We start from the raw sequence: 27,011 nt of genomic DNA on the forward strand, positions 1-27,011 counted from the left end.
ATCATCACATCAAGACAAAAAATTTTGTAATCTTTTAACACAAAATCCACTTCCAAGAATCATTTATTTACATTATCCCATTCGTTTTAAATCATGTATTTTATATTTGTTCAATAAGTTACTTTTAAATAATTTTCAACTTGTTAAGTGTGGTGCATGTTTTTAAATTCTCACTACAACTGTTCCATAGATTCACCCCTCTGACTGAAATACAATGATTTTTTACATTTGTTCTGATCCTTTGTTTTACATATATACTTCTTATTGTAATTTATCATTTTTATTGCCGTATATTGCAATGTACTTCTGCCTCAGAACAACAGATTTCACAAATTATGTCAGTGATATTTGGCTCACCTGATTCTGATCCCAAGGGGCCTAATGAACCAAAGGCACCCTGCCATCTCACAAGAGAAAATAAGGAAATTAAGTTCTGGAATTCCCTCCCAAAAGTGGTCCAGCACTCTCTCCTGCTCTTTGACTGAAATTTCAATCAACTTCTCATGGTATGACTCAATATCAACACTCCCAAAAGAATGTCTTTTTTTAAACCATGTTAAAGGATAAGTCCAAATGTAAGTTGTTGGTGTAGCTCTAACAATCAACTTTGTCGCATCAAAGAATACAGTGAAATGTGCCTTTGCTGTTGAGAAGGTGCTGAGGGCAGCCTACAAGTGTCACCATACAGCCAGCACCAACATAGCGTGCCCACAATGTACTCATCCTAACTCGTACATCTTTAGAACGTAGGAGCAAACTGGTGCATCCAGAAGAAAAGCATGCAAACTCCTTAGGGAGAATATACCAACTCCTTACAGACAACAGCGGCAACCAAACCCTGATCGGTGAGTGCTGTCACTGTAACACAATTGTGCTAACCGCAACATCACTCTGCTGCTCGAAGTTGCTCAAGGAGCAGGGATAACAAATTGCTTCTGGAAGGAATCTAGACCAGGCCTTGACATCTTTTTGTGCAATCTGATATCTGGTTTCCCCACTCACCTTGTTTTAAATGCTCTCCCTCAATGTAAGGTCTAACACTAGACAGTGTTCTGTAATCACTGAAGCTTATTAAGGATTTCTTACACCTTCATTTCATAATGTGTGCCTGGCTGTGTGTTTGCAATAATCCACCCAAAGCTCTTTTCCAGTAGCTGCTTAGCAATGAATATTTCAATGTTGAAGCCTTCTGCTGAGCCCACAGGTAAAAATAGACTGAGCAGACTTGTCCCTTCTTATTGTAAGATTAATATAATGAATTTAAAACTCCTATAGATCAAATTTGGAAGGTACCAGGCCAAGGTAGAACATGTGAGCTTCATTCTCTGGTGCAGTATCATTAACAAAGTGTAATTAATAGTGTAACATGCTTCATTGGGTGGCAGAATGGATAAAGGAAAGGCATGGTTGCAATTGTATTATGCTTTTTGCAATCCATGGAAACCACAGAGCTTTACAACGGAAGCATTCTGGAAGTGTAATGTAGGAAATCTCCTGAGCTATTCTGCATCCAAAGAATAAAATGGTAAATACAAAATCCTCGATTTGAATGCTTTGGTTAAGAGAAAACTATCAACCACAGCAAGTCTGGGAGACTGTTTGTTTGTCTAAGATGTTGTTAATCAGTCTAGGTTTATGTATAGTTTTTCAAAATTCTGTTGTATCTTTTTATTTTCCTGTAAATGCCTGCAAGAAAATGAATCTCAAGGTAGTATATGGTAACATGGTAATTTGATATGGTAATTTTACCTTGACTTTGGATCAAGTGCTGGTAACTGTAATGGCTACTTTCTGGTCGTCTTGAACATGTTAGGCCCATTTCTGTACTGTGGATCTCTGTGACTCTATAAGCACTGTTCTTCTTTGCAGCTGAAATCTGTCACCTCAGAATATTGTAACATACATGGCCCAAAATATCACATTCAAAGGTACATCTGTCATCAAAATACGTATGCAGTGTACAACCCTGAGATTTCTCTTCTCTACTGTGTCTCTAAATACCAAGTCAAATAGAAAAATCCTATTCTTTGCACTTCACAAATCGTGTAATACCTTGTCAGGGTTGCAGAGGGAGAGTGTTTGCGATCCAAGGAGGAAGAGAGGTTGTGAGATAAAATGACAGAATCAACCAAATATATGGCACAGAAGAAGCCCTTTTCAGCCTTCTTTGTCCATATTGATTGTGATGTCTATCTATCTATGCAAGTCCCAGTCGCTGAGCTTTAAAGGGAGAATTTCCCATTGTAGATTTGGGAAGGGTTTTGGGTAAGGAAGCTGGTTGTCAGGATAGCGCTGGCTTGATATTTGGTAGATTGGTAGTTGGGGTCTGGATGTTGGGCAAGGGGTGCAAATTGAAGATTCAAGATTCCAGATTGAAATTTATATATCATGCATATATCAAAACATACAGTGAAATGTGTCGTTCGTGCTAACAACCAACGCGCTTCAGGGTGTGCTGGGGGGGCAGCCTGCAAGTATAGCCAACATAGTATGCCCACATACATGAGGATGTTGTTTGTTGATTATAGCTCTGCTTTTAATACTGTCATTCCCAGCAAGCTCATCTCCAAACTCCACCAGTTAGGCCTCAGCTTGTCACTCTGCAACTGGGTCCTGAATTTCTTGTCAGAGCGTTCACGGGCAGTGAGACTGGGCCCTCACCCGTCCTCCACTACTATCCTGAAAACTGGTACACCACAAGGTTGTGTATTGAGTCCCATACTCTACTCCCCCTTCACTTACGACTGTGTACCAACATTTAACACCAATACCATTGTCAAATTCGCAGACGACACAACAGTGATCGAGTTGATCTCCAACAGAGACGAATCAGCGTACAGAGGGGAGGTACAGAACTTAGTGAGATGGTTCTCAGAGAACAACCTGTCTCTTAATACAGCAAAGACTAAGGAGCTAATTATCAACTTTGGAAAGTCACGGGATGACGAGTATGCTCCAGTCTACATTAATGGAGACATAGTGGAAAGAGTGTCTTTTTTTTCTACTGGACACTCATTGTTTCTTGCTAAATCTTCGCATCTCTGTTTTTACATCCAGATATATTTCTCTTTTCTTAGCCCATTGCTCCTTTTATAATTAATGGATTATTAAAGTTGACAAGGTTCATGCAATCCAAACAATGACATAAAGTGGCAGATAAATATGTGGCTGAAAATTTGGAGTGGGAGGCAGGGATTTAGGTTTCTGGACAATTAGGACCTCCCCTGGGGCAGGTGGGACCTGTAGAAAAGGAACGGCTTGCACTTGAATCTGAGGGGGATGATGCACCATCAATAACTCACACTGAGACGTAGGCGAGATATCGGCTTTTATTGACTGGAAGAAGGAACCAGGAGTGAGTGTCTATCATACAAGGTCCTGGAGACTGAGGCCGATCTTCAGGCCGCAGGTCTCCTTTATACAGGGGCCTGTGGGAGGAGCCACAGGAGCAGTCAGCAGGGGCGTGTCCCGACAATTGATGCACCATCAATAACTCACACTGAGACGTAGGCGAGATATCGGCTTTTATTGACTGGAAGAAGGAACCAGGAGTGAGTGTCTATCATACAAGGTCCTGGAGACTGAGGCCGATCTTCAGGCCGCAGGTCTCCTTTATACAGGGGCCTGTGGGAGGAGCCACAGGAGCAGTCAGCAGGGGCGTGTCCCGACAGGCACATAGTTCACCACAGGGGACCAATATTCTTTTGGGCAAATTTACTAGAGTTGTTGGGAGTGGTTTAAACTAATATGGCAGGGGGATGAGAACCAGTATGATGGAGCTGAGCATGAACCAGCAGGTCTACAAGTAGAAGATGGTGTACCATGAATCTAAGGAAGAACAAGCCAATGATTGGGTACAAATACAAAAAGAACAAAGAGGTAAATTGTACCACAGAGGCAAAATTCAAAAGGGCAAAGAATGCAGGACTGAAGTTGCTGTATTTAAATGTGAATAGCATTCGAAATAAAGTGGACACATTTGTGGGGCAATTAGAGATTGGTCGGTATGATGTTGTGAACATTACTGAGTCTTGGCTGAAAGAAGGCCATAGTTGGGAGCTTAACATCAAAGGATACCCTTTGTGTTGAAAGGACAGGCAGGAAGGCATAGGCAGTGGTCTGGCTCTGTTGGTAAGAGACGGAATTACATCTTTAGAAGGAGGTGGCATAAGGTCTGAGAATGTTGAACCTTTGTGGGTAGAGTCAAGAAATTAAAAGGGTCGAAAAAAAACATTATGGGATTCATATATAGGCCTCCAAATAGTGGCCAAGGTGCGGGGTTGAGATTGCAAAGGGAGATGGAAAAGGCATGTAATAAGAGTAATGAGACAATTGTAAAAATGGACTTCAATGTGCAAGAGGATTGGGAAAATCAGGTTGGTGTTGGATCACAAGAAAGGGAATCTGTTAGATGTCTACAAGATGCCTTTTTAGAGCAGCTTGTGCTAGAGCCTACTCGGGGAAAGGCGATCTTAGATTGGGTGTTGTGTAATAACCCAGATCATATTAGGGAGCTTAACATAAAGGAACCTTGAGGAGACAGTGATCAAAGTGGGAATAAAAGGGGCCTTTTCTGATTGGCTGCCAGTGACTAGTGGTATTCCTCAGGGATCAGTATTGGGACAACTACTTTTCACATTGTTTGTCAATAATTTAGATAATGGAATTGATGACTTTGTGGCAAAGTTTGCGGATGATATGACGATAGGTGGAGGGGCAGGTAGTGCTGAGGAACCAATGCAATTGCAGCAGGGCTTAGAAGAATGGGATAAAAAGTGACCGATGCATTACAGTGTTGGGAAATGTATGATAATACATTTTGTTAAAGGGAACAACAGTGAGGACTATTATCTAAATGAGGAGAATGTTCAAACATCAAAGGTACAGAGGGACTTAGGGATTCTCATGTAAGACTCCCCATTTACAGGTTGTGTCTGTAGTAAAGAAGGTAAATGCAATTTTGGCATTTATTTCATGAGGATGGAATATAGGAACAAGGAGACAGTGCTGAGCCTTTATAAGACACTAATTAGGCTGCACTTAGAATATTGTCAACAGTTTTGGGTCCCATATCTCAGAACAGATGTGTTGTCATTGGACAGAGTCCAGCGGAGGTTTACGAGGATGATTCTGGGAATGAACGGGTTAACATATGAGGAGCGTTTGGCAGCTTTGGGCCTGTACTCATTGGAATTTAGAAAAACGTGGGGGATCGGATTGAGAACAAACAAATATTGAAAGGACTAGATAGGGTGGAAATGGAAAAGATGGTTTCTATGGTGGGGGCATTCAGACCAGAGGACACAGCCTCAAAATTGAGGGGCATCGCTTTAGAAAAGAGGTAAGGAGGTATATTTTTAGCCATAGAGTAGTAAATCTGTGGAATGCTCTGTCACAAACTGCAGAGGAGGCCAAGTACATGTGGAAGTTGATGGATTCTGGTTCGATCAGGGCAACAAAGGATATGGCAGAAAGATAGGTATATGGGGCATATGGGATCCAGGATCAGCCATGATGGAATGGTGGAGCAACCTTGATGGGCTGAATGGCCTAATTCTGCTCCTATGTCTAATGGTCTTATGGACATCTCACCCTCCCCTTTAAACATAGAGCCTAAACTCAGCAGGTCAGACAGCAGCTATGGAGGGGAATTAACAGTCCATGTTCCAGGTCAAAACCCTTTATCAGAACTTAAAAAGTCTCATACTGTACTCAAGCTCAGTTAACTGGTTATTATTCTCCACCATGCTCTCATTGTAAATAAAATCCACTCGATATCCCTATCAAAAGTTAAGCAAAAATTTACACCATGCATCTGGATTCAAAGTCTATTACCAGTTGCCATTTCCTTTGACACAATCCACATCAATAATGGTCATCTTCTGATGGAGCATTAAGATTGAATGGAAAGTCATCACAAGAACGAAATGCAATCGTTTAGAAGTTTCCGAGCAATCAGCCATTTAAATATTCTTAAATGCAGGCTTTCACAAGGCTATTTGTACACCCTCTAACCAAGCTCTGGTCAGTCAAGAGGAATTACTTCTTCTCTTCATCTTCGAGCAATTGGATGGGTGCTGGCTTTCATTGGCCAAGATAGTGAGTGTAGGAGCCAGGAGGTTATGCCCGAACTTCATACAGATCTGGTTAGACCTCCACTGGAACACTGCATGTAGTTCTGGTCCCCATACTGTAAGAGGGATGTGACTGCACTAGGAGAGTGGGAAGGAAATTTGCCAGGATGTAGCCTGGGGTACTTCCTCCATGAGGAGAGACTGTAAAAGTGAGGACTTCTTTTTCCCTTGGAGTAGAGAAGGTTAAGAGGAGCTTAACTGCCATATGTAGGATTGAAAGGTATAGATTGGAAAAACTGCAGGAAACTTTCCCATTACCAAAGATAAAACAAGAAGACATAGATTTATGGTCAGGAGTAAAGAGATTTAGGGGGAATCTGAGCAGAGACACTTTCATCCAGAGAGTGAGGAGAACCTCGAATACACTACTTGTCCCAATGCCATATTCGAGTTTACTGAATCAAAGCCAATGACTAATCAGCATGCAGGAAGGAGATAGAACATCTGTCTGAGTGGTGTCACAACAATCAATGTCAGCAAGACCAAGGAGCTGATTAGTGACTTCAAGAGGACTAAAACCAGAGAGCCAGTCCTCATCGGAGGATCAGAGGTGGAGAGGGCCAGCAACTTTAAATTTCTTGGTGCTATCATTTTGGAGAACTTTTACTGAGCCCAGCATGTAAGTGCAATTATGAAGAAAGCATGGCAGTGCCTCTTCTTCCTTAGGTGTTTGAAAAAGTTCAAAGTGACGTCTAAAACTCTGACCAACTTCTGTAGATGTGTGGTGGAGAGTACATTGACTGGCTGCAACACAAGAACATAAAAACTTACAGCACATTGCAGGCCTTTTGGCCCGCAATGTTGTACTTAAGAAACTGCCTAGAATTTCCTACTGCATAGTCCTCTATTTTTCTAAGATCCACGTACCTATCTAAGAGACTCTGTTAAGACTCTTTTAAGACTCTGTTGCATCCGCCTCTACCACCTTTGCACCCCCACTCTCTGTGTGAGAAACTTACCTCTGACATCCCCCTTGTACCTACTTCCAAGCACCTTAAAACTATACCCCCTCATGTTAACCATTTCAACCCTGGGAAGAAGCCTCCAGACATCCACACGGTCAATGCCTCTCATTATCTTATACACCTCTATCAGGTCACCTCTCATCTTCCGACACTCCAAGGAGGAAAGGCCAAATTCATTCAACCTATTCTCATAAGGCACGCTCTCCGATTCAGGCAACATCCTTGTAAATCTCCTCTGCACTCTCTCTATAGCATCCACATCATTCCTGTAGTGAGGTGTCCAGAACTGAACACAGTACTCCACAAGTGGGATCTAACCAAGGTTTTATATTAAACAAGATTAGTGTATTATTTATGTTTTGTACAATTTTATTGTGAAAAAAAAGGAAAGGAGCACTATGCAGAAGTTTGAGAACCCCGAGATTTGAGCTCTCAGACAAACTTTTACTAACGTCTCAGACCTTAATTAGCTTGTTAGGGCTGTGGCTTGTTCACAGTCATCATTAGGAAACATGGAAATATAGAAAACCTACAGCACAATACAGGACTTTCGGCCCACAAAGTTGTGCCGAGTGTGTCCCTACCTTACCCATAGCCCTCTATTTTTCTAAGCTCCATGTACCTATCCAAAAGTCTCTTGAAAGACCCTATCGTATCCGCCTCCACCATCATTGCTGGCAGCCCATTCTATGTATTCACCACACTCTGCATAAAAAACTTACCCTTGACATCTCCTCTGTACCTACTCCCCAGCACCTTAAACCTGTGTCCTCTTGTGGCAGCCATTTCAGCCCTGGGCAAAAGCCTCTGACTATCAACACGATCAATGCTTCTCATTATCTTATACAGGAAAGGCTAGGTGATGCAAATTTCAAAGCTTTATAAATACCCTGACTCCTCAAACCTTGTCCCAACAATCAGCAGTCATGGTCTCTCTAAGCAGCTGTCTAGCACTCTGAAAATTAAAATAAATTATGCTCACAAAGCAGGAGAGGGCTATAAGAAGATAGCAAAGCATTTCCAGGTAGCTGTTTTCTCAGTTCGTAATGTAATTAAAAAATGGCAGTTAACAGGAATGGTGGAGGTCAAGTTGAGGTCTGGAAGACCAAGAAAATATTCCAGGAGAACTGCTCATAGGATTGCTAGAAAGGCAAATCAAAACCCCCATTTGTCTTCAAAAGACCTTCAGAAAGATTTAGTGGACTCTGGAGTGGTGGTGCACTGTTCTACTGTGCAGCGACATCTGCGCAAGTATGACCTTCATGGAAGAGTCACCAGAAGAAAACCTTTCCTGCATCCTCACCACAAAATTCAGCATCAAAAGTTTGCAAAGGAACATCTAAACAAGCCTGATGCATTTTGGAAACAAGTCCTGTGGACTGATGAAGTTAAAATAGAACTTTTTGGCCACAATGAGCAAAGGTATGTTTGGAGAAAAAAGGGTGCAGAACCTCATGAAAAGAACAGCTCTCCAACTGTTAAGCACAGGGGTGGATCGATCATGATTTGGGCTTGTGTTGCAGCCAGTGACACTGGAAACATTTCACTGGTAGAGGAAAGAATGAATTCAATTAAATACCAGCAAATTCTGGAAGCAAACATCACACCATCTGTGAAAAATCTGAAGGTGAAAAGAGGATGGCTTCTACAGCAGGATAATGATCCTAAACACACCTCAAAATCCACAATGGACTACCTCAAGAGGCACAAGCTGAAGGTTTTGCCATGACCCTCATGGTCCCCCGCCCTAAACATCATCGAAAATCTGTGGATAGACCTCAAAAGAGCAGTGCACGCAAGACAGCCCAAGAATCTCACAGAACTAGAGGCCTTTTGCAAGGAAGCATGGGCAAAAATCCCCCAAACAAAAATTGAAGGATGCTTAGTTGGCTACAGAAAGTGTTTACAAGCTGTGATGCCTGCCAAAGGGGGTGTTACTAAGCATAACTTTGAGTGTAGTGGAAGCAAAATTGCTGACAGTATTTAACAAGTATCTATACAAACCCTTGCGTTACCCAGGTATAGAAGGCAATGGGCCAAGTGCTCTTGGATGGAATTAATCTGGGTCAGAGTGGGTTGAATGGTTTGTTTTCACTCTGTATACATCTAAGTGCATTTAATCTATTCTGTATGACTGGGATGCACATATATATCAGACAAGAGCTTAAGTCACAATACATGTAAAAGTGTGTGACCATTTGGTACTTCTGGGAAATCACGGTATAACAAAACCTCTTAATGCAGTTGTCCTGTGTTAAATATTAGTATTTATAGTAGACTGTACATACTTGGATATTAACATAATAAACATAAGTTCTGGCTATTCTATTTTGCAGGTCTCTGTATCCAGCAGCTTTCCAGCATGAGTCAAAAGGCAGGAAAGTGAGTAAAATACTCTCACTTTACAAATCTGGATCCATTTTCTTTTTAGTTGTTTTTTTTATGGTTGTCTTAAGTTTAAGTTTATCGTCACTTTCAACTGCATGCATGTATACCATCAAATGAAACAAGGTGCATAACACAGTATAAATAACTCACACACAACATGTAAAGTCATATTATCACAAATAAATTAACAAATACTAAGGTGCATTTATGAAAGTAAATGTTACTGATGCTTCATGCATGGTGAGACCTGGGTGGTGGCAGGGATTTCAATAGCCTCACTACCTGGGAGGAAGAAGCTGTTTCCCATCCTAACAATCCTTGTCCAAATACTGAGGTATCTCCTGCTTGATGGTTGTTGGTCAAAATGATTGTTGGATGAAATGTAGGGACCATTGATAATTCTGAGGGCTAGCATATGCAGTGTTCCTGATAAATATCTCAGAAGGGTGGAACAGAAATTTCTCAAAATTGAAGAAAAAGTTAAACAACAAAAATATAGACCCAATTACAACAAATCAATGGAGCCCAAACTTACCCCAATAATCATCCAAATATCAAACTTTACACCCCTCCTATCGATGTTGGGCTGGAGTTACTATTGAATGATTTGTAAAGGACCCATGAATTAAAATAAGGGTAAGTTCATGTCTACCTCAAACATACTTGATGTTAAAACTGGTGCTTACTCACTGAATGCCTCTGGGCATCACCTACTTCTACACCGTGTGCTAACTCCAACAAGATGCTTCTCTCCAGCTTCCTGCTGCTTTAGGTCCATCCAGGATGTGCTGCTCCTGGAGGTGGTGTGTGTTTTTGCTCTATCAACAAAGAATCCAATAGGAATATTGAGTTGGGATGGCACGGTAACATTGTAGTTAACATTGTAGCACTTTACAGCGCCAACATTCCAGGTTCAATTCCCGCCACTTCAGTAAGGAGCTTGTAAGTTCTTTCTGTGAGCCTGTGCATTTTCCCTGGGTGCTCTGGATTCCTCCCACATTCCAAAAATGTACTGGTTAGTAGGTTAATTGGTCGCATGGTTGTAATTGTGTGGCGCAGGCTCAATGGACCAGAAGGGCTTGTTACTGTGCTGTATCTCTAATAATAATACAAACTCATAAAAGATATTTTACCTTACTATAAATACAAGCCTAATCCAGTTTTTTGAGTCAAGGCCCCACTAATTAGATTGCCACCAATCCTTTATTACAGATAATCCAATCCATAATAACCATCAGGATATAATAATACAGGATAAACAAGCAACAACAACTCATTTAATAGATATAGCCAATCCAAACACACATAACTTACAGAAATCAATAAGTAAAAAACACCAGAAATACGCTGAATTAAGAGGGGAAATTGAAAGATTATGGAAGTTGAATAGGGTATATGTTGTCCCAATAGTAATACCTCAAAGTCACTGCACAACAGCATTTAACAATTAGGGCTACACAGTAATATCTATGTAAATCTTCAGAAAGCCACAAAATGAAACACTACTAGAATAGTCAAAAGTTCTGGGCAATTGAGAAATGAGTGTGCTTGGCTAAGACCTTACCTTAGGATTCACCAGCTTCAGCTGAGAAAAAATAAATTGTAATAATAATTAGTAATAATAATACAATAAGAACATAAGAAAATGGACCCCTCAAGATAATGATCATAGCTGAATGTCCCAGTCCTCATCTTTTCTTTGTTTCCAGTTCCCCAGAGCTCTTAATTCCTTAATCATTCAAAAATGCACCTACCTTCTCTTTAACTACCTCCAACAATCTAGCCTCAATAACCCTCAGAGATAATGAATACCAGAGATTCACCACTCTCTGTGAGGACCTCCCCTATACAACAAGTTTTTAATATTCTCCAGTGTAAGGTCAATTCATAGATTCAAAAAACACAGGAACAGGCTCTTCAACTACAAGCTGACCAAATCGTCCATCTGAGCTAATCCCAGTTATGAGCATTGGCATTTGGCAAATCCGTGCTTTCATATTCTTCCCAGGTAGTCTAGCAAAGCAGGGAGAAAAGCAAATTTTGATTATTTATAGAGTAGAAATGGGTAAAACAAGAAGGCATAATTTTAAGGCAATTGGAGGAAAATACAGGCAGGATATCTGAGGGAGGTTTTTTTTTAACACAGAGACTGGTGGGTCTGCGAAATGACTGCCAGGGGTGCTGGTACAGGTAGATATATTTCAGAGAGACTCTTAGACAAGATGAAAGAAAAATGGTGGGGTAAGTGGGAGTAGGTTAAAAAGTCAAAACAATATTGTGGACCAAAGTGCCTGTACTGTGCGGTACTGTTTATAAGACCATAAGATCATAAGATATAGAAGCAGAATTAAGCCATTTGGCCTATCGAGTCTGCCCCGCCATCTCATCTTGGCTGATGCAATTTTCTTCTCAGCCCTGATCCCTTCTCCCCATATCCCTTCATGCCCTGACCGATCAAGAATCAATTATGCTCTGTCTTAAATATACATACGTTCTTGGTCTCCACAGCTGCCTGTAGTAATGTATTCCACAGATTCACCACGCTTTGGCTAAAAAAATTCCTCCTCAACTCCATTCTAAAAGGACACCCCTCTATTCTGAGGCTGTGTCCTCTGGTCTTAGACTCTCCCACCATAGGAAACATCCTCTGCACATCCACTCTATCAAGGCTTTTCGCTATTTGATGGGTTGCAATGAGGTCACCCCTCATTCTTCTGAATTCTAGTGAATACAGGCATCTGGAATCATTTTTGTGAACCTGCTTTGAATCCTCTCCAGTTTCAGCACAACCTTTCTAAGGTAAGGGGCCCAAAACTGCTCACAGTACTCTAAGTGAGGCCTCACCGGTGCCTTATAAAGTCTCAACATTACATCCTTTCTTTATGTTCTAGTCCACTTGAAATAAATGGTAATGGTGCATTTGCTTTCTTCTCCACAGACTCAATCTGCAAATTAACCCTTGAGGAATCCTGCACAAGAACTCCTAAGTCTCTTTGTACCTCTGTTTTTTGTATTTTCTCTCCACTTAGAAAATAGTCAACCCTTTCACTTCTTCTACCAAAGTGCATGACCATATACTTTCCAGCACTGTTTTCCTTTTCCATTCCTTTGCCATTTCTTTGCCCATTCTGTTAATCTGTCTAAGTACTTCTGTAGTTTCTCTACTTCCTCAAAACTACCTGCTCCTCCACTTATCTTCATATCATCTGCAAACCTTGGAACAAAGCCATCAATTCCATCATCTAAGTCATTGACATATAATGTAAAAAGAATTGGTCCCAACTCAGACCCCTGTGGAACACCACTAGCCACCAACAGCCAACCAAAAAAGGCTCCCTTTATTCCCGCTCTTTGCTTCCTGCCAATCAGCCACTGCTCTATCCATGCTAGAATACTTCCTGTAGTACCATGGGCTTCACTTGTTAAGCAGGCTCAGGTGTGCATTCTTATCAAAGGGCTTCTGAAAATGCAAATACATAACATCAACTGATTCTCCTTTGTCTATCTTACTTGTTATTTCTTCAAAGAATTCCAACAGATATGTCAGGCAAGATTTTCTTTTGAGGAAACCATGCTGAGTGCAGCCTATTTTATCATGTTTCTCCAAGTACCCTGGGACCTCATTCTTAATAAGCAATTCCAACATTTTCCCAACCACGGAGCCTATAGTCTCCTTTCTTCTGCTTCTCTCCCTTCTTGAAGAACAAAGTGATATTTGAAATTTTCCAGTCTTCCGAAACCATCCAAATGTCAAAATTTGTATTGAGAAAAATAATTAAATAAGCTTAACTTTCATTTAGTTGGAAAATAATTTTTAAGCTAAGCTAGTGGAAATTTTATGGGCCTTCGGAAAGTTCAATGATAGCCGCTGGTGAACCCTTCCTAATGAGATTTTAATTTTTCTATTGCAAAAACCTATAATGATACTTCGAGATTAATACTGGAACGTTACAGTCTGGATGGATGATATTGTATTTTTCGATTTTACAGGGTTTTCAAAAAGACCAGCCCCAATCAGAAGGTTAGTGTAAAACGTTGTAAGTCTGGATTAAAAACAGCAATGCTGGAAAAACTTAACAGATGAGACAACATTCATGAGCAGAGCAACAGATTTAAAGGTTCAGGTCTATAATGACTTTAATGAAATATCACTGGTTTGGAAGGGTTCTCTGGTTCTCTCTCCAGACTCTAGGGATTCTCACTAGCTACTGCTTTTATTTTGCAAGTTCAATTTCAGGCCTTGTCTGTCATCCTGGATGAAGTTTTCATTCAGTATTGAGCTATTAAATTCTAATTTCAGCATTTTATTTCATTTCAATTTATGATAATGAACAGCAACTTGCATGTTGTTACTGTCAATATGGAATACTGGGAGTAATTTTGACTTTTATCTGTGATATTTATTCACATGGGGTTTTTTGGAGTATGTTACAAACGTGTTGGGTAATGCTCATTTCCTTTCATCAGCTCTCACTCTACCTGGGAAAGCGAGACTTTATTGACCATATTGACAAAGTGGATCCAGTTGGTGAGCAAGGATACTATTTACACTTTGGTAGCAATAGTGTAACATGAGTGTGCATAAACATGTCTGTGGGTAAAGAACACGTGAATGCTTAATCATGTACGTGCATGTACGCGAGTGTATGAATGCGTGTTTGCATGTACATACGATTAATTGCCACTTCATTAGGTACCTCCTACATCTAATAAAATGTCCGCGGTCTTCAGCTGGTGTAAACCATCCACTTTAAAGCTCAATGTGCTGTGTATTCAGAAGTGCTCTTCTTCTGTTGCAATGAGTTGTTATTTGAGTTACTGTCACCCTCTTCTCAGCTTAAACCAGTCTGGCCATTCTCCTCTGAACTCTCTCATTAACAAGACATTTTAACTCGCAGAGCTGTTGCTGATGGGATTTTTTTTTTGTTTTTCACGCAAACTTTACAGACTGGTGTAAATGAAAATCGCGGGAGATCAACAGTTTCTGAGATACTCTAACCAGCCCACCTGACACGGACAATTATTCCACAGTCAAAATCACTTTGGTCACGTTTCTTCGCCTGGATCCTAGCCCTCCATCAATGTACCTATCCAAATTTCTCTTAAATATTGAAATCAAACCTGCATCCACCACTTCCACTGGCAGTCCATTCCACACTCTCACCAGCCTCTGAGTGAAGACGTTCCCCCTCATGTTTCTCTTAAGTGTTTCACCTTCCACACTTAACTCATGACCTCTATATCTAGCATCATCCAAACTCAATGGAACAAGCATGCTTGCATTTACCCTATTGTAATTTTGTATACCTCTATCAAATCTCGCCTCATTCTCCTTTGCTCCAAGGAATAATGTCTCAACCCATTCAAACTTTCACTATATCTGAGGGTCTCAAGTCCTGGCAACACGTTGAAAATTTTCCTTGCATTCTTTCAATCTTACATCTTTCCTGTAGATTGCTGACCAAAATTGCAGACAATGCTCCAAATTAGGCTTCACCAACATCTTACACAACTCCAACATAACTTTCCATCTTCTATACTCAATACTTTGATTTATAAAGGGCAATATGCCTAAAGCTCTCTTTATGACCCTATTTACTTGTGATGACCCTTTGAAGGAAATTACAGATCCATGTCCCCAGATCCCTCTGTTCTGCCACTCTCCTCAGTGCCCTACCGCTACCTTGGTCTGTCCTCACAAAATACAATACCTCACACTTGTCTGCATTAAGCACCACCTGCCACTTTTCAGCCCATTTTTCCAGTATTGATAGCCTCCTTCATCGTCCACTGCACTCCCAGTCTTGGTGTCATCTACAAATTTGTTAATCTAGTTTATCACATTATTATCTAAATATTTGATATGGATAGCAAATGCACCCAGCACTACTGGCTGCGAGTCAGGGCTTTTGAATTGTATATGGGTGGAGGAAGTACCCAAGGAAAGGATGTAAGCACGTTTCAGTTCCAAACTGATATAACAAAAAAAAATCTCCTCTCCTCTTAAATGTATGGATCAAACACTGACAGAATTTGGGACTATGTTACCATGTCTGGCCAATAAAAATGCCAAAATTCCAAAAGCAACCCATACAAAATGCTGGAGGAACTCAACAGGTCAGGCAGCATCTATGAAAATGAACAAACATCCAATGTTTCTGGTCTCAGCCTGAAACATCAACTGCAGTCCTTTCTGTTGATGCTGCCTGGCCTGCTGAGTTCCTCCAGCAATTTGTGTGTGTTGGTTGGATTTCCAGCATCTGCAGATTTTCTCTTGATTCGGAAATAAAGATGTTGGTGAGTTTTCTGGACTGTGGCATCTTCGTGATTGGACCAAGACAGGTTATTAATGATGTTCACTCCTTGCAACCTAAGGTTGCCAACACATTCAAATTCAGCTTTGTTGATGTCGATAGGAACATGTGCAACAAACCTCTTCCTGAAGTCAGTGATCAAATCTTCAAGGAAAAGGCTGTTGTCATGACGTCATGTTGCAAAGCTTCCTGTCTTCTTTCCGTACTCTGACACATCGTTATCTGAGCTATGGCCCACTGTGGTGGTTTCATCTGCAAACTTGTAGATGGATTTAATGCATAATCCGGCCATGTGAGAGTACAGGGAATAGAGAAGGGGGCAGAGGATGCAACCTTGTGGTGCACCAGTGCTGAGAATAATCTATCCTTACTGATTGCAGTGAGCCTCATATGCCACCACGTTTCTATGGCCAATCCCCATTCTGTGCAAGTTGAAAGATCACAGACAATGAGTTGGAAAGGAGAAAAAACTTATATTGCTAACAGGAAGCCGGGTATAACATCACACATGCATATACAGACTAAGATAAGATCAGACTTAGCAATGGTAGCAGTCACATAGACCACATTGTGTTCGTACATTGACGTGTTTTTACGTGCGATACAGAAGCTGCTGCTATTTATATCCCCATTTGTAATGTCAAGAAAAAATTATAACTCTTGCAATCACCTGTCACATTAAGGTATAAAGTAAGGGACTTATAATCTATTGTCCAGAATTTATAAGTCCCGCCCTGACAATTGGAGGACTCTACTTCAGTTATGTAATCTGAAGTTAATAAATTATTTTCAGATAAGAGGATTTTTTGAAGAAGAGGGCTGTCCAGCTAAGAGAGACTAAATAGTCTCTCATAGTCTTCCAATGGCCTGTATCCATTGGAATTTGGAAGATTGAGGGGAGTTTATTAAAACAGTTAAGATCCTAACAGGGCTTGACAAAGTAGCTGACGGGATATTTTTGCTAGTGGGAGATTCTCGAAAAAGGGAACACAACTACAAGATAAGGATGTAGTCAGTTACGAGTGAGGTGAGTGAAAACTTTTTCTCACAGGCAGTGCTGTATCTCTGGAGTTCTCTGTCCTGGATGTTGTATCACGAAGAGTATTTAAAGTGGAGGGAGGTATGGAGAATTGAGACAGAAGAGTTGAAGCCAGTAGGAAAATTATCCATAATCATGTTAAATGGCAAAAAAGCCTCGAAGGGCCTAGATGCCTAATCCTGCTCCTATTTTAGAACATAGGGCTGTATAGCCTAGTACAGGCCCTTTGGCCCACGACACTGTGACAGCCTAAATAAACCTACTCCATGAGCAATCTCAAAGCTGTATATAGTATACATACTTGGATAATAAATATACTTTGAACATTGAATCTAACCCCTCTCTCCCAAGTAGCCTATAACCCTCCAATTTTATGACAACCGTATAGCTATCTAAATGTCTTTTAAACATCCCTTTTGAGTCAGCCTCTATCACCACCACCAGCAGGGTATTCCAGGCACCCACAGCTATCCATGTAAAAAACAATGCCTGACTTCTCCACTCATCTTAAAAGGATGTCCCCTGGAATTAGGCAATGTTGCCCTGGGGCAAAGGTTCTGGCTGTCCATTGTATGGTGCCTCTTATCACCTTATACACCTCTATGAAATTGCCTCCTTTGCTCCAAGAAAAGAAGCCTTGGTTCATTCAAGCTTTCTACATAAGACATTCTCTAATCCAGGTGCCATCCTGGTAAATCTCCTCTGTGCCTTCTTTAAAACTTCCACATACTTCCTATAGTGAGGGAACACAATAAATGTCCTGACGAAGGGTCTCAGCCCGAAACGTCAACAGTACTTCTTCCTGTAGATGCTGCCTGGCCTGCTGTGTTCCACCAGCATTTTGTGTGTGTTGCTTACAATGAATGCTCTTGTGGGTCTTGAGATGTACGACAGTAGTGATGTCTAGAAAAGTACCAAACGTGTTCAGTTTATGAATACACAGTAATTTATCTATCCTTATTCAGTCTGGTCCACGTCTCCCTAAAACCACAGCAGTGTGGTCGACTCTCCCCCTCCTACTGAGTCTCTCAGTTCAAGGACAATTAGCTTTGCCATTGATGCTTATCAATTAATTTTAAAAATGTGTTTTCCAGCAAGTCATAAGTAGACAATGGAAATTTGATTTAAAAACTATGAATGAATATAAATTCTATGACACTCCCAGGTTAATCGGTGCTAGAATTCAGAAATCACGTTTTTGGGGTAAATAGGTTGCATTCACACTGTTACTTTACAAGTTGTTTTGGATCGTTTCTTGCAGATGGAGTATTGCTGATTGACCCAGAGTACCTAAAGGACAGGAAAGGTAAGGACGCTGAGCTGATACGCTGCACTTAAATCACTGAACTAAATTTGCTGCTTCCCGGTGACATAGATAGATTAGAGATTAGCTTTATTTGTCACATGTACATCGAAACATACAGTGAAATACGTCGTTGGCACCAAATCATATCAGCAAGGATTGTGCTGGGCAGCAGCCAAGAGTCGCCAGGCCTTTGGCTCCAACAGCTTACTAATTCCTGCCCATATATCTTTGGAATGTGAGAGGAAACCAGGGCAGCTAGAGAAAACCCACATGGCCACGGGGAGAGCGTAAAACTCCCTACAGATAGTGGCAGCGATCGAACTCTGAACCTACAGCCAGTGCTGAAAAGAGATGTGCTAACCTTATGCTACCATGCCATCCCTAAGCTGCCCCCGATTTATGGGCTGACCTCTGATCCCTGTTAGCACCCTGTGTTTCAGCAGTAGCTACATGATAAGAAATGGCTCAACTCCGTGTCTTGTGTACCTCACTGTCACTTAAGTAAACTTGCTCTTGAATGTATGTTTCCTTTGCTGAAAATGACTTATTAGTGGATTATTGGAGTGTTTGTTGTGTGACATGAGCCACACCACACAAATTGAAAAGCTGCAGATGCTGGAAATAAAAATTTTAATAAAACAGGAATTAGTGCAAGTACTCAGTAGAAATAGGGCAGCATCTATGGTAGAAAGAACAGAATTAATATTGCAGATTTGATAAAGGGTCTTCAATCTGAACTATTAACTCTGTTTCTATTTCCTCAGATGCTGTGTATCTGCCAAAGATTTCCAGCACTTCCAGCTTTCCCTTCTTAAGTCAGCTCTCTTGCACTCAGGGTGACATCTTTTGAAACATTCACACTCACACTATACCTCTTGTACCTAACAAAGTGGCCACTGAGTTTTAAGTTTGTGGTCTTCTACTGCTGTAGTCCATTCACTTCGAAGTTTGTCATATTCAGCATGCAGAGATGTTCATCTGCACACCACTGTTGTAACTTGTGAATATTTGAGTTGCTGTCACCTTCCTGTCAGCTTGAAACAGTCTGGCCATTCTCCCCTGAATTCTCTCATTAAAAAGGCATTTTTTGACCACAGAACCGTCGCTTACTGGATGTATTGTTGTTTTCTTTTGCACCATTCTCTGTAAACTCTAAAGACTCAGTCGTGGAAATCGCAGGAGATAAGCAGTTTCTGAGATTTTCTGGTACAAGCAACTGGTCAGTCATTTAGGTCACATTTCTTCCCATTCTGATGTTTAGTCTGAACAAAATCTTGACCTTATCAACACAGTTTTATGCTTTGAGTTTCTGCCACATGATTCACTGATACAATATTTGCAATAATAAACAGGTGTAGAGCTGTACCTGATAAAGTGACCGCTGAGTGTACTTTCTAGTGATAAATTCAATGCATGGGATTTAATTTTGGGTGTCTACTGATTGGGTGAACAATCCTGTCTCTGACAAGAGAAACAAATGAAACAGAATAGATCCAAATCTGGGCCCCTTTCTCCTTAATGTCAATGTCCAGTTTTAACATCTCACACATTTTAACATTGTACTTCAAATCAACAAAAATCAACCCCTCCCCCCACTGAAACAAACATTTAGTAAGATGTTCCGTACATTTGACTGTCTGACAGAGCTTTGTGAATCCATGGAATATGGGCCTTTCAGATTTCCAGAATTATTTTTATTTTAAAAGTGCCAAATAGGTGAATGGGGATATTAAACTCATTGACAACAGTCAACTGCACCTGGTTAAAATCTTGTGCTCTCAGCAGCTTTAAAGTAAACTGTTCTCACACCGTCTATTTGCAACCTGTACGCAAACAAATGCAAAATCTGACATTAAGCTGAGTAACAATTTGAAACATTTCTAATGCATGGGTTTTCTAAAAGGCATTTCTTTTCCCTCAAAAGAAATTTTAAGAAAATCACTCACCTTTTACGGAACTAATGCTGTGAAGTCCCGGTTTGGGGTTGGTGGTGTGAGAGGTGGTAGAAGTGTAAGAAAGTCAGTGATAGTCTTATTCTCTCACACTACCAATTTTATGTTGCCTTATTGAAGTTTTAACTAGCAGGCTGAAAGAACTCGGTAACCCCAGGGTGCATAAGTACACTGGGCCACCTGAATACTCAATTTCTATTTGTGGACATGGTTTATGATTATTTTGTAAGCTTCACAAGTAGATATAACCCAGTATCTGCAGCTTGATAAGGCTGCAGTACAGCGAAGCAGATAAAGATTGTGATGAAAAAACAAAACGTGTATTTAAAAAGCATAGAAAACCTGCAGCACAATGAAGGCCCTTTGCCCATAATCCTGTGCTGAACATGTACTTACTTTTGAAATTACCTAGGGTTACCCATAGCTCTCTATTTTTCTAAGCTCTATGTATTAATCCAGGAGTCTCTTTAAAGATCCCATTGTATCCGCCTCCACCACCATTGATGGCAGCCCATTCCACGCACTCACCACTCTCTGTGTAAAAAAATGTACCCCTGACATCTCCTCTGTACCTACTTCCAAGCACCTTAAAACTGTGTCCTCTTGTGCTAGCCATTTCAGCCCTGGGAAAAAAGCTTCTGACTATCCACACAATAAATGCCTCTCATCGTCTTATACACCTCTATCAGGTCACCTCTCATCCTCCGCCACTTCAAGGAGAAAAGGCCGAGTTCACTCAACCTATTCTCATAAGGCATGCTTCCCAATCTAGGCAACATCCTTGTAACTCTCCTCTGCACCCTTTCTACAGTTTCCACATCATTCCTGTAGTGAGGTGAACAGAACTGAGCACAGTACTCCAAGTGGGATCTGACCAGGGTCCTATGTAGCTGTAACATTATCGCTCAACTCTTAAACTCAATCCCATGGTTGATGAAGGCCAATGCACCATATGCCTTCTTAACCACAGAGTCAACCTGCGCAGCAGCTTTGAGTGTCCTTTGGACCCAGACTCCAAGATCCCTCTGATCCTCCACACTGCCAAGAGTCTTACCATTACTACTATATTCTGCCATCACATTTGACTTACCAAGATGAACCACTTCACACTTATCCGGGTTGAACTCCATCTGCCACTTCTCAGCCCAGTTTTGCATCCTATCAATGTCCCATTGTAACCTCTGATAGCCCTCCACACTATCCACAACACCCCCAACCTTTGTGTCATCAGCAAACTTACTAACCCATCCCTCCACTTCCTCATCCAGGTTATGGATAAAAATCACGAAGAGAATGGGTCCCAGAACAGATCCCTGAGGCATACCACTGGTCACCAACTTCCATGCAGAATATGACCCATCTACAACCACTCTTTGCCTTCTGTGGACAAGTCAGTTCTGGATCCACAAAGCAATGTCCACTTGGATTCCATTCCTACTTACTTTCTCAATAACCTTGCATGGAGTACCCTATCAAATGTCTTGCTGAAATCCATATACACTACATCTACTGTTCTACTTTCAACTATGTGTTTAGTCACATCCTCAAAAAATTCAATCAGGCTTGTAAGGCATGATCTGCCTTTGACAAAGCCATGCTGACTACTCCTAATCATGTTATGCCTGACCAAATGTTCATAAATCCTGCTTCTCAGTATTTATTAGAGAACATTCCGAGGAACTAGGACTTCAGCACAAATGGATCATTTATGGAGTCCAATGATGCTACTTAGACAAAGTATGTAGGTTGACATATATAATTCATGAATGTATCTTGGTGATACTGTGATCCTTCTAAAAGCAATCCACAAATGCTTGAAAGACCTAGGATAATAGGAACATGAAAAGGTTGCTCAGTTCTTTGAGCTTGTATTGTCATTCAAATAAAATATGTGACCTATATAGCTTCCATGTCTACATTGTCTCTGAATACCCAAGTGCTCATGCCCAACAAATATCAACCAATATTAGATGTCAAGTGTTTCAGTCTGCTTTGCAAACCCCCTCTTCCCCTTCACTGATGAATTAAAAGGAGAAAGGTTCACAGAACATAGAGCCAAAACTCTCCCCTGTACTCACATGTCACCCTCCCCAGCTAATTCAGAGATCATGGGCTCTCTTTTTGTGGCAACTTCTCTTTGTGGCTTGGTTGTGTATTTTGCTAAAGTGTTTTATATTTGGAATGCCATGTTTACCACAGTTTTTCAGTAATTGTTTACCAAGTTCTCTGAACTTCAATTTACACAGTTTATGTGATATTGACGTGTGCATTCCGATATGGCCGTGAAGATTTGGACGTTATCGGCCTTAGTTTCCGAAAGGATATTTACTCAGAGGCAATCCAGGTCTATCCACCACTTCCCAAAAACAAGAAGCAACTGACCTCACTGCAGGAGAAATTGACTAACAAACTGAAGGAGAACTGCTACCCTTTCTGCTTTGAGGTGGGCTCTAACAGTACAAATCGTCATATTTGCTATTTAAGCTAAGGTTAGGGAGCTCTCAAGGTCTGACAGGCCTCGACAACTGGAGTCTAACCTTTGGGCAGGTTTACAGCTATGATTGCTGGATTGTGGGTTTGAGGATCAGGGGAGGAATGTTGATGAAGAGCTGGGAGGCAGAATTCTTCTCCCTCTGAGAAAATCTGCTGCAGCATCTTTCCTTTCAGCCCAAAGATTCACAACTGTTAACCTGTTTATGGACCGGAAAAATTGCCTCCTAAAACGTTGTAATGACAGATTCAGAATGCAGATTGGACATCCTACTCCCTTTGAAGTATTGATATTGAAATGCCAATTCCTCACCTGTTCATCTTTATTAATGACCCACTTACTTTGACACAGGGGCCCTACATTAACTGCCCCTGCATTACATATAATATGCTCAAATTCCATATTTAAGTATTTATAAATCTAACATCATTTATCATGTAAGATATGCATAATTTATAAAGGAATGATTTGCTTCATTTCAGTTTGCTACTTATTCTACATTCTGTGAGAGAAATGTTCCTTGTAACTATTGTTCTTACTTAAGATCTCTGAAGAACCTAAAGGGAATGAAGTGCTTATAACCACAACATTATCTGTGTTGAAAGGCATGTTAATCTTCTTTTCCCTGATGAAGATAAGCTTATCTCTGTAAATCCCTCCTTATGATGGGTCATAAGCTGCCACAGTGTCTCATAAATCCACAACCTCACCATCAAAATGGTCAAAGACTGCAGGTGCACGGGAAAACCTCTGCCGCCAGATTCCTCTCCAAGCCAGCCAACTTCCTGATTTGAAAACACAGTGCCATTCCTTCTTTGTTGCTGGGTCTAAAACCAGGAACTTCCTACTCAACAGCACTATTGAGTATCTTCACGGGGGAATGTATGAAAGTGGTTCACACCACCTTCTCAAGGGCAGTTGCTATCGATAATAAATACTGGCCTTGCCGGCAGCGCCCCTGTCCAGAGAATGAATGAAACAAATGGATACAAATTAATGTCAGTTAAAGTGACCATAAGACCATTTTGCCTATTGAGTCTACTCCGCCATTCCATCATGGCTGATTTATAATCCCTCTCCGCCCCATCCTCCTAGTTTTCCTCGTAATCTTTAAATTTATTTAAATCTTACACCCATGTCACAACACGAGGGAGTAAAAATCTTTGTGTTATGACTCTGTTGCAACGTACGGACATGTGAATTTAAAAGTCTAATGGTTTGTAGAAAGAAGCTGTCTCGTAGCCTGTTGGTCCCGGCTTTAATGCTGTGGTAGTGTTTGCCAGACAGAAGCAGCTAAATTTATGGTTGGGGTGACCGGTGTCCCCAATGATCTTCCAGGCCTTCTTTCTGCACTTGCTGCTATAAATGTCCTTAATGTCCTTACTAATCAAGAACCTATCAACTTTGTCTTTAAATATACGCAATGACTTTTGACCATGGTAGCTGTCTTTAGCTATGAATTCCACAGACTCACCACACTCTGTCTAAAGAAGTTCCTCATCTCTATTCTAAAATGATGTAATTGTATCCATTTATGATAAACAATACATTTCCAAGTTTATATTTTAAGTTATTTTACACCAAAATTATTCATATCTTTACAGATTCCAACCAACCTGCCATGTTCAGTAACTTTACAACCTGGCCCGGATGACCATGGAAAGGTAAAAGTGCTTCTTGTCAGTAAACAGATTGAATGGTGTAAGCATATTCCTTGCATTACCATGGGAATGAGGTGAAAAATGTGGTTAAACAGCAACTTCCTCAGACAGATTAATTACTTCTCTCACTCCATGCCAACATAACAGGCTTGGTAACCTGTCTTACGGATCTTTTTGGAAAGTCACTTCACAGTACTCTACTGGACTTCACAGTACTCTACTGGATGAGGGAAGGAAGAAAATTACCTCCAGCTCTAATGCTGGCTGCTGAAATATCAGGTCTGGGGCCTGGCAGGGGGAAAGAGTGAAGGGGAGATCATTTCAATACCAGACAAACCCAGGTGATCTAAGCATCTCTTTAAGGCTAGTAGTGCTGTGGTTCAGATGGTTGAACCAGAGATAGCACTCTGTCTTTTCTCTTGCATCTCAACAATGCAACCAGATTTAGTGTCATTGACTTAGAGACAAATCCAGCATGGAAACAAGCCTTTGGCTTAGTTCACATCAAACATCAACCACCCATTTACTCTCACCTCATTCTTTTATCGTCCCCACTTCCCCCCCCCCATCCCCAAATTCTACGACTGTACATATGAGGTCATCTACAGTGGCTAATTAACCCACCAATTAGTATGTCTTTAGGAGAAAAATGGTGCACCGTGAGGGGCAACCCATGTGATTACAAGGAAACATTCAAACTCCACATACATAGCACCAGGTCAGGACTGACTACCATAACTTAACTCTAGTGCATTGGTGGGCAGTAGAAAGAGAGGGGAGCAAATTTGCATGTGGGGAGCATTGAGTAGGATTAATATAGATGGGTGTTTAATTGTCAGGACAAGTGGCTAAAGGGTCTGTTTTCATACTTGATGGCGTTACGGAATCAGCTCTCTGGTTCTGGTGACATATAGCCTGCTGATCATTTAAACACTTTGCAACAGGAGGCTTCTTGCCTGTAGTAACAGATTGTCATGCTACCATGTTACCTCTGATCTCCGTCCATTTCCTCTCCAGCAAAGAGCACTTCTTCCAGTAACTCTGCAAAGTGCCATTCATCTCAACGTGCAACTATTGTGCTTTGGAACGTCTCCTTGTTTTATCCCAACCAGAAGACCTTGACACATTAAGGAGATCTCTATGCAGGATGGGCAAATGTACATCAAATGAAAATGAGGGAAAATCAGCTTCAGGTAGCATGTGGGGATCACTGCTTCCAATCAAGATGGCGCCGTGCTGTGGTCTCCGTTGAGCTTGTGGCTGAGACTGGTTGTTTTCAAAATTGTCTTGTCGGTATAGTTTTGTGGACAGAACGGGCAGGTAGAGGCTGCCTGACCTGCAGAGTTTCTCCAGCATATTGTGTGTGCAGGCAGGTAGAGTCAGGTTAGGGTTTAGGGAAAGGGATGGTGGGGTCTTGGATCAGGCCAGAGCCTAGGCCTCCGTTCTGTGCTCAAAGGCCAATGACGCGGACATGGTCGAGGGTTGGGGCTGGATGGCAGGGAGGAACGGGACCTGATTTGCTGTTGTTTTGTTGCTTGTTGTGGTTCTGTGTTGTAGGCAGGCTATGTTGGCACTGGCTTCCCACAGCACATACTTAGGTTGTGATGGTTATTAATGCAGATATGCACTGTATGTTTTACATTTATTCGTTATGTTCCATGTAATATGACAACAGGCAATCATGGACTTTCCATGGTCATGTCTTCTTCAGGGCAATGTCTCTACAAGACAGGTGATCCCATCCATTATCAATACTCTTCAGAGATTGTCTGCCTGGTGTCAGTGGTCGCATAACCAGGACTTACTATACGCACCAGTTGTTCATACAACGTGCTCCCATGGCTTCATATGACCTTGACTGAGAAGGACGGTTAAGCAGGTGCTACACCTTGCCCAAGGGTGACCTGTAGGCTAGTGAAGGGAAGGAGCACTTGCACCTCTTTTGGAAAAGACACCCATATATTTTATGTGAAAATGATTAATAAAATGAGTCTGAATCTGTGAGCAGGTATGCAAAGTATTTAAGGCAGAGCAATATCTCCATCTGCTGGTAGAGAAAAGCAACAATTCTGTTCCATGCAAAGAGAAGGATGGGGCCCTTCTTAGGAAGTGAGCCTCTAACTATCTCTTTGCTTCTTCTGTGCCGAAGTACAACTATGTCATGACTTCAGTGACAGATTGATGGGAGTGCTGAAGTCTTCTTGCCTTTAGTGTTGGGCACTTGCCTGTACAAACTGGAAGCACATTTGCATGACTGAATCCCTTTTGCCAAAATGCAAATACAGTCGAACGCATTTCACAAAGTGCCATTCATCCGGCAGGAAGTGGGTAGAGAGCATAAGCAACATACAACCCCAACGATATGACAGGCTCTCACCACAGGCGAGCAGCATCCTGACACTGAAAAAACGACAGGTTTCAATGCAAATGTGCTCATCAATCAGAGACGTGACCCTGTGCCAAAACTCCTTTTGTACAAAAACACACTGAAATGTTTTAAATCTGCTCACCAATATTTGCTAAATGACACAAAGTATGTCAGATGCAGATTAATATAAACTGTGGTAAACATGCAGTGCATCCTGCGGATGACAGCAGCCTCTTTCAAAATTAAGACCATGTCACATGAGGTGCCAAGATAGATGATGTTGTGAACTAGAGCAAGGTAGGTTAGGGCATCAGAATAGTGCTCCAATATCTGAACCCTCAAAGCTGATTTGTGATTTTTATGTAGTCTTATTTATAAAGTAAATCACTTTTT

At 41.2% G+C, this 27,011-nt stretch overlaps 1 protein-coding gene across 1 annotated transcript in view; it reads left to right on the top strand.

Annotated features, from left to right (window-relative positions):
- Window positions 1-9,438: 9,438 nt before the first annotated feature.
- LOC132397968 (beta-arrestin-1-like) overlaps window positions 9,439-27,011 on the top strand; it is a 42,785-nt gene continuing 25,212 nt past the window's right edge. Inside the window, exons 1-6 of the mRNA XM_059976817.1 lie at window positions 9,439-9,481; window positions 13,478-13,508; window positions 13,955-14,015; window positions 18,102-18,146; window positions 22,345-22,541; window positions 24,194-24,253. Of these exons, the coding sequence (XP_059832800.1) occupies window positions 9,462-9,481; window positions 13,478-13,508; window positions 13,955-14,015; window positions 18,102-18,146; window positions 22,345-22,541; window positions 24,194-24,253 (414 nt within the window). The 5' untranslated portion in view covers window positions 9,439-9,461. The remainder of the gene's footprint in view (window positions 9,482-13,477; window positions 13,509-13,954; window positions 14,016-18,101; window positions 18,147-22,344; window positions 22,542-24,193; window positions 24,254-27,011) is intronic.

The sequence above is a fragment of the Hypanus sabinus genome, chromosome 8 (assembly GCF_030144855.1).
Source record: "Hypanus sabinus isolate sHypSab1 chromosome 8, sHypSab1.hap1, whole genome shotgun sequence".
Lineage (NCBI taxonomy): Eukaryota > Metazoa > Chordata > Chondrichthyes > Myliobatiformes > Dasyatidae > Hypanus > Hypanus sabinus.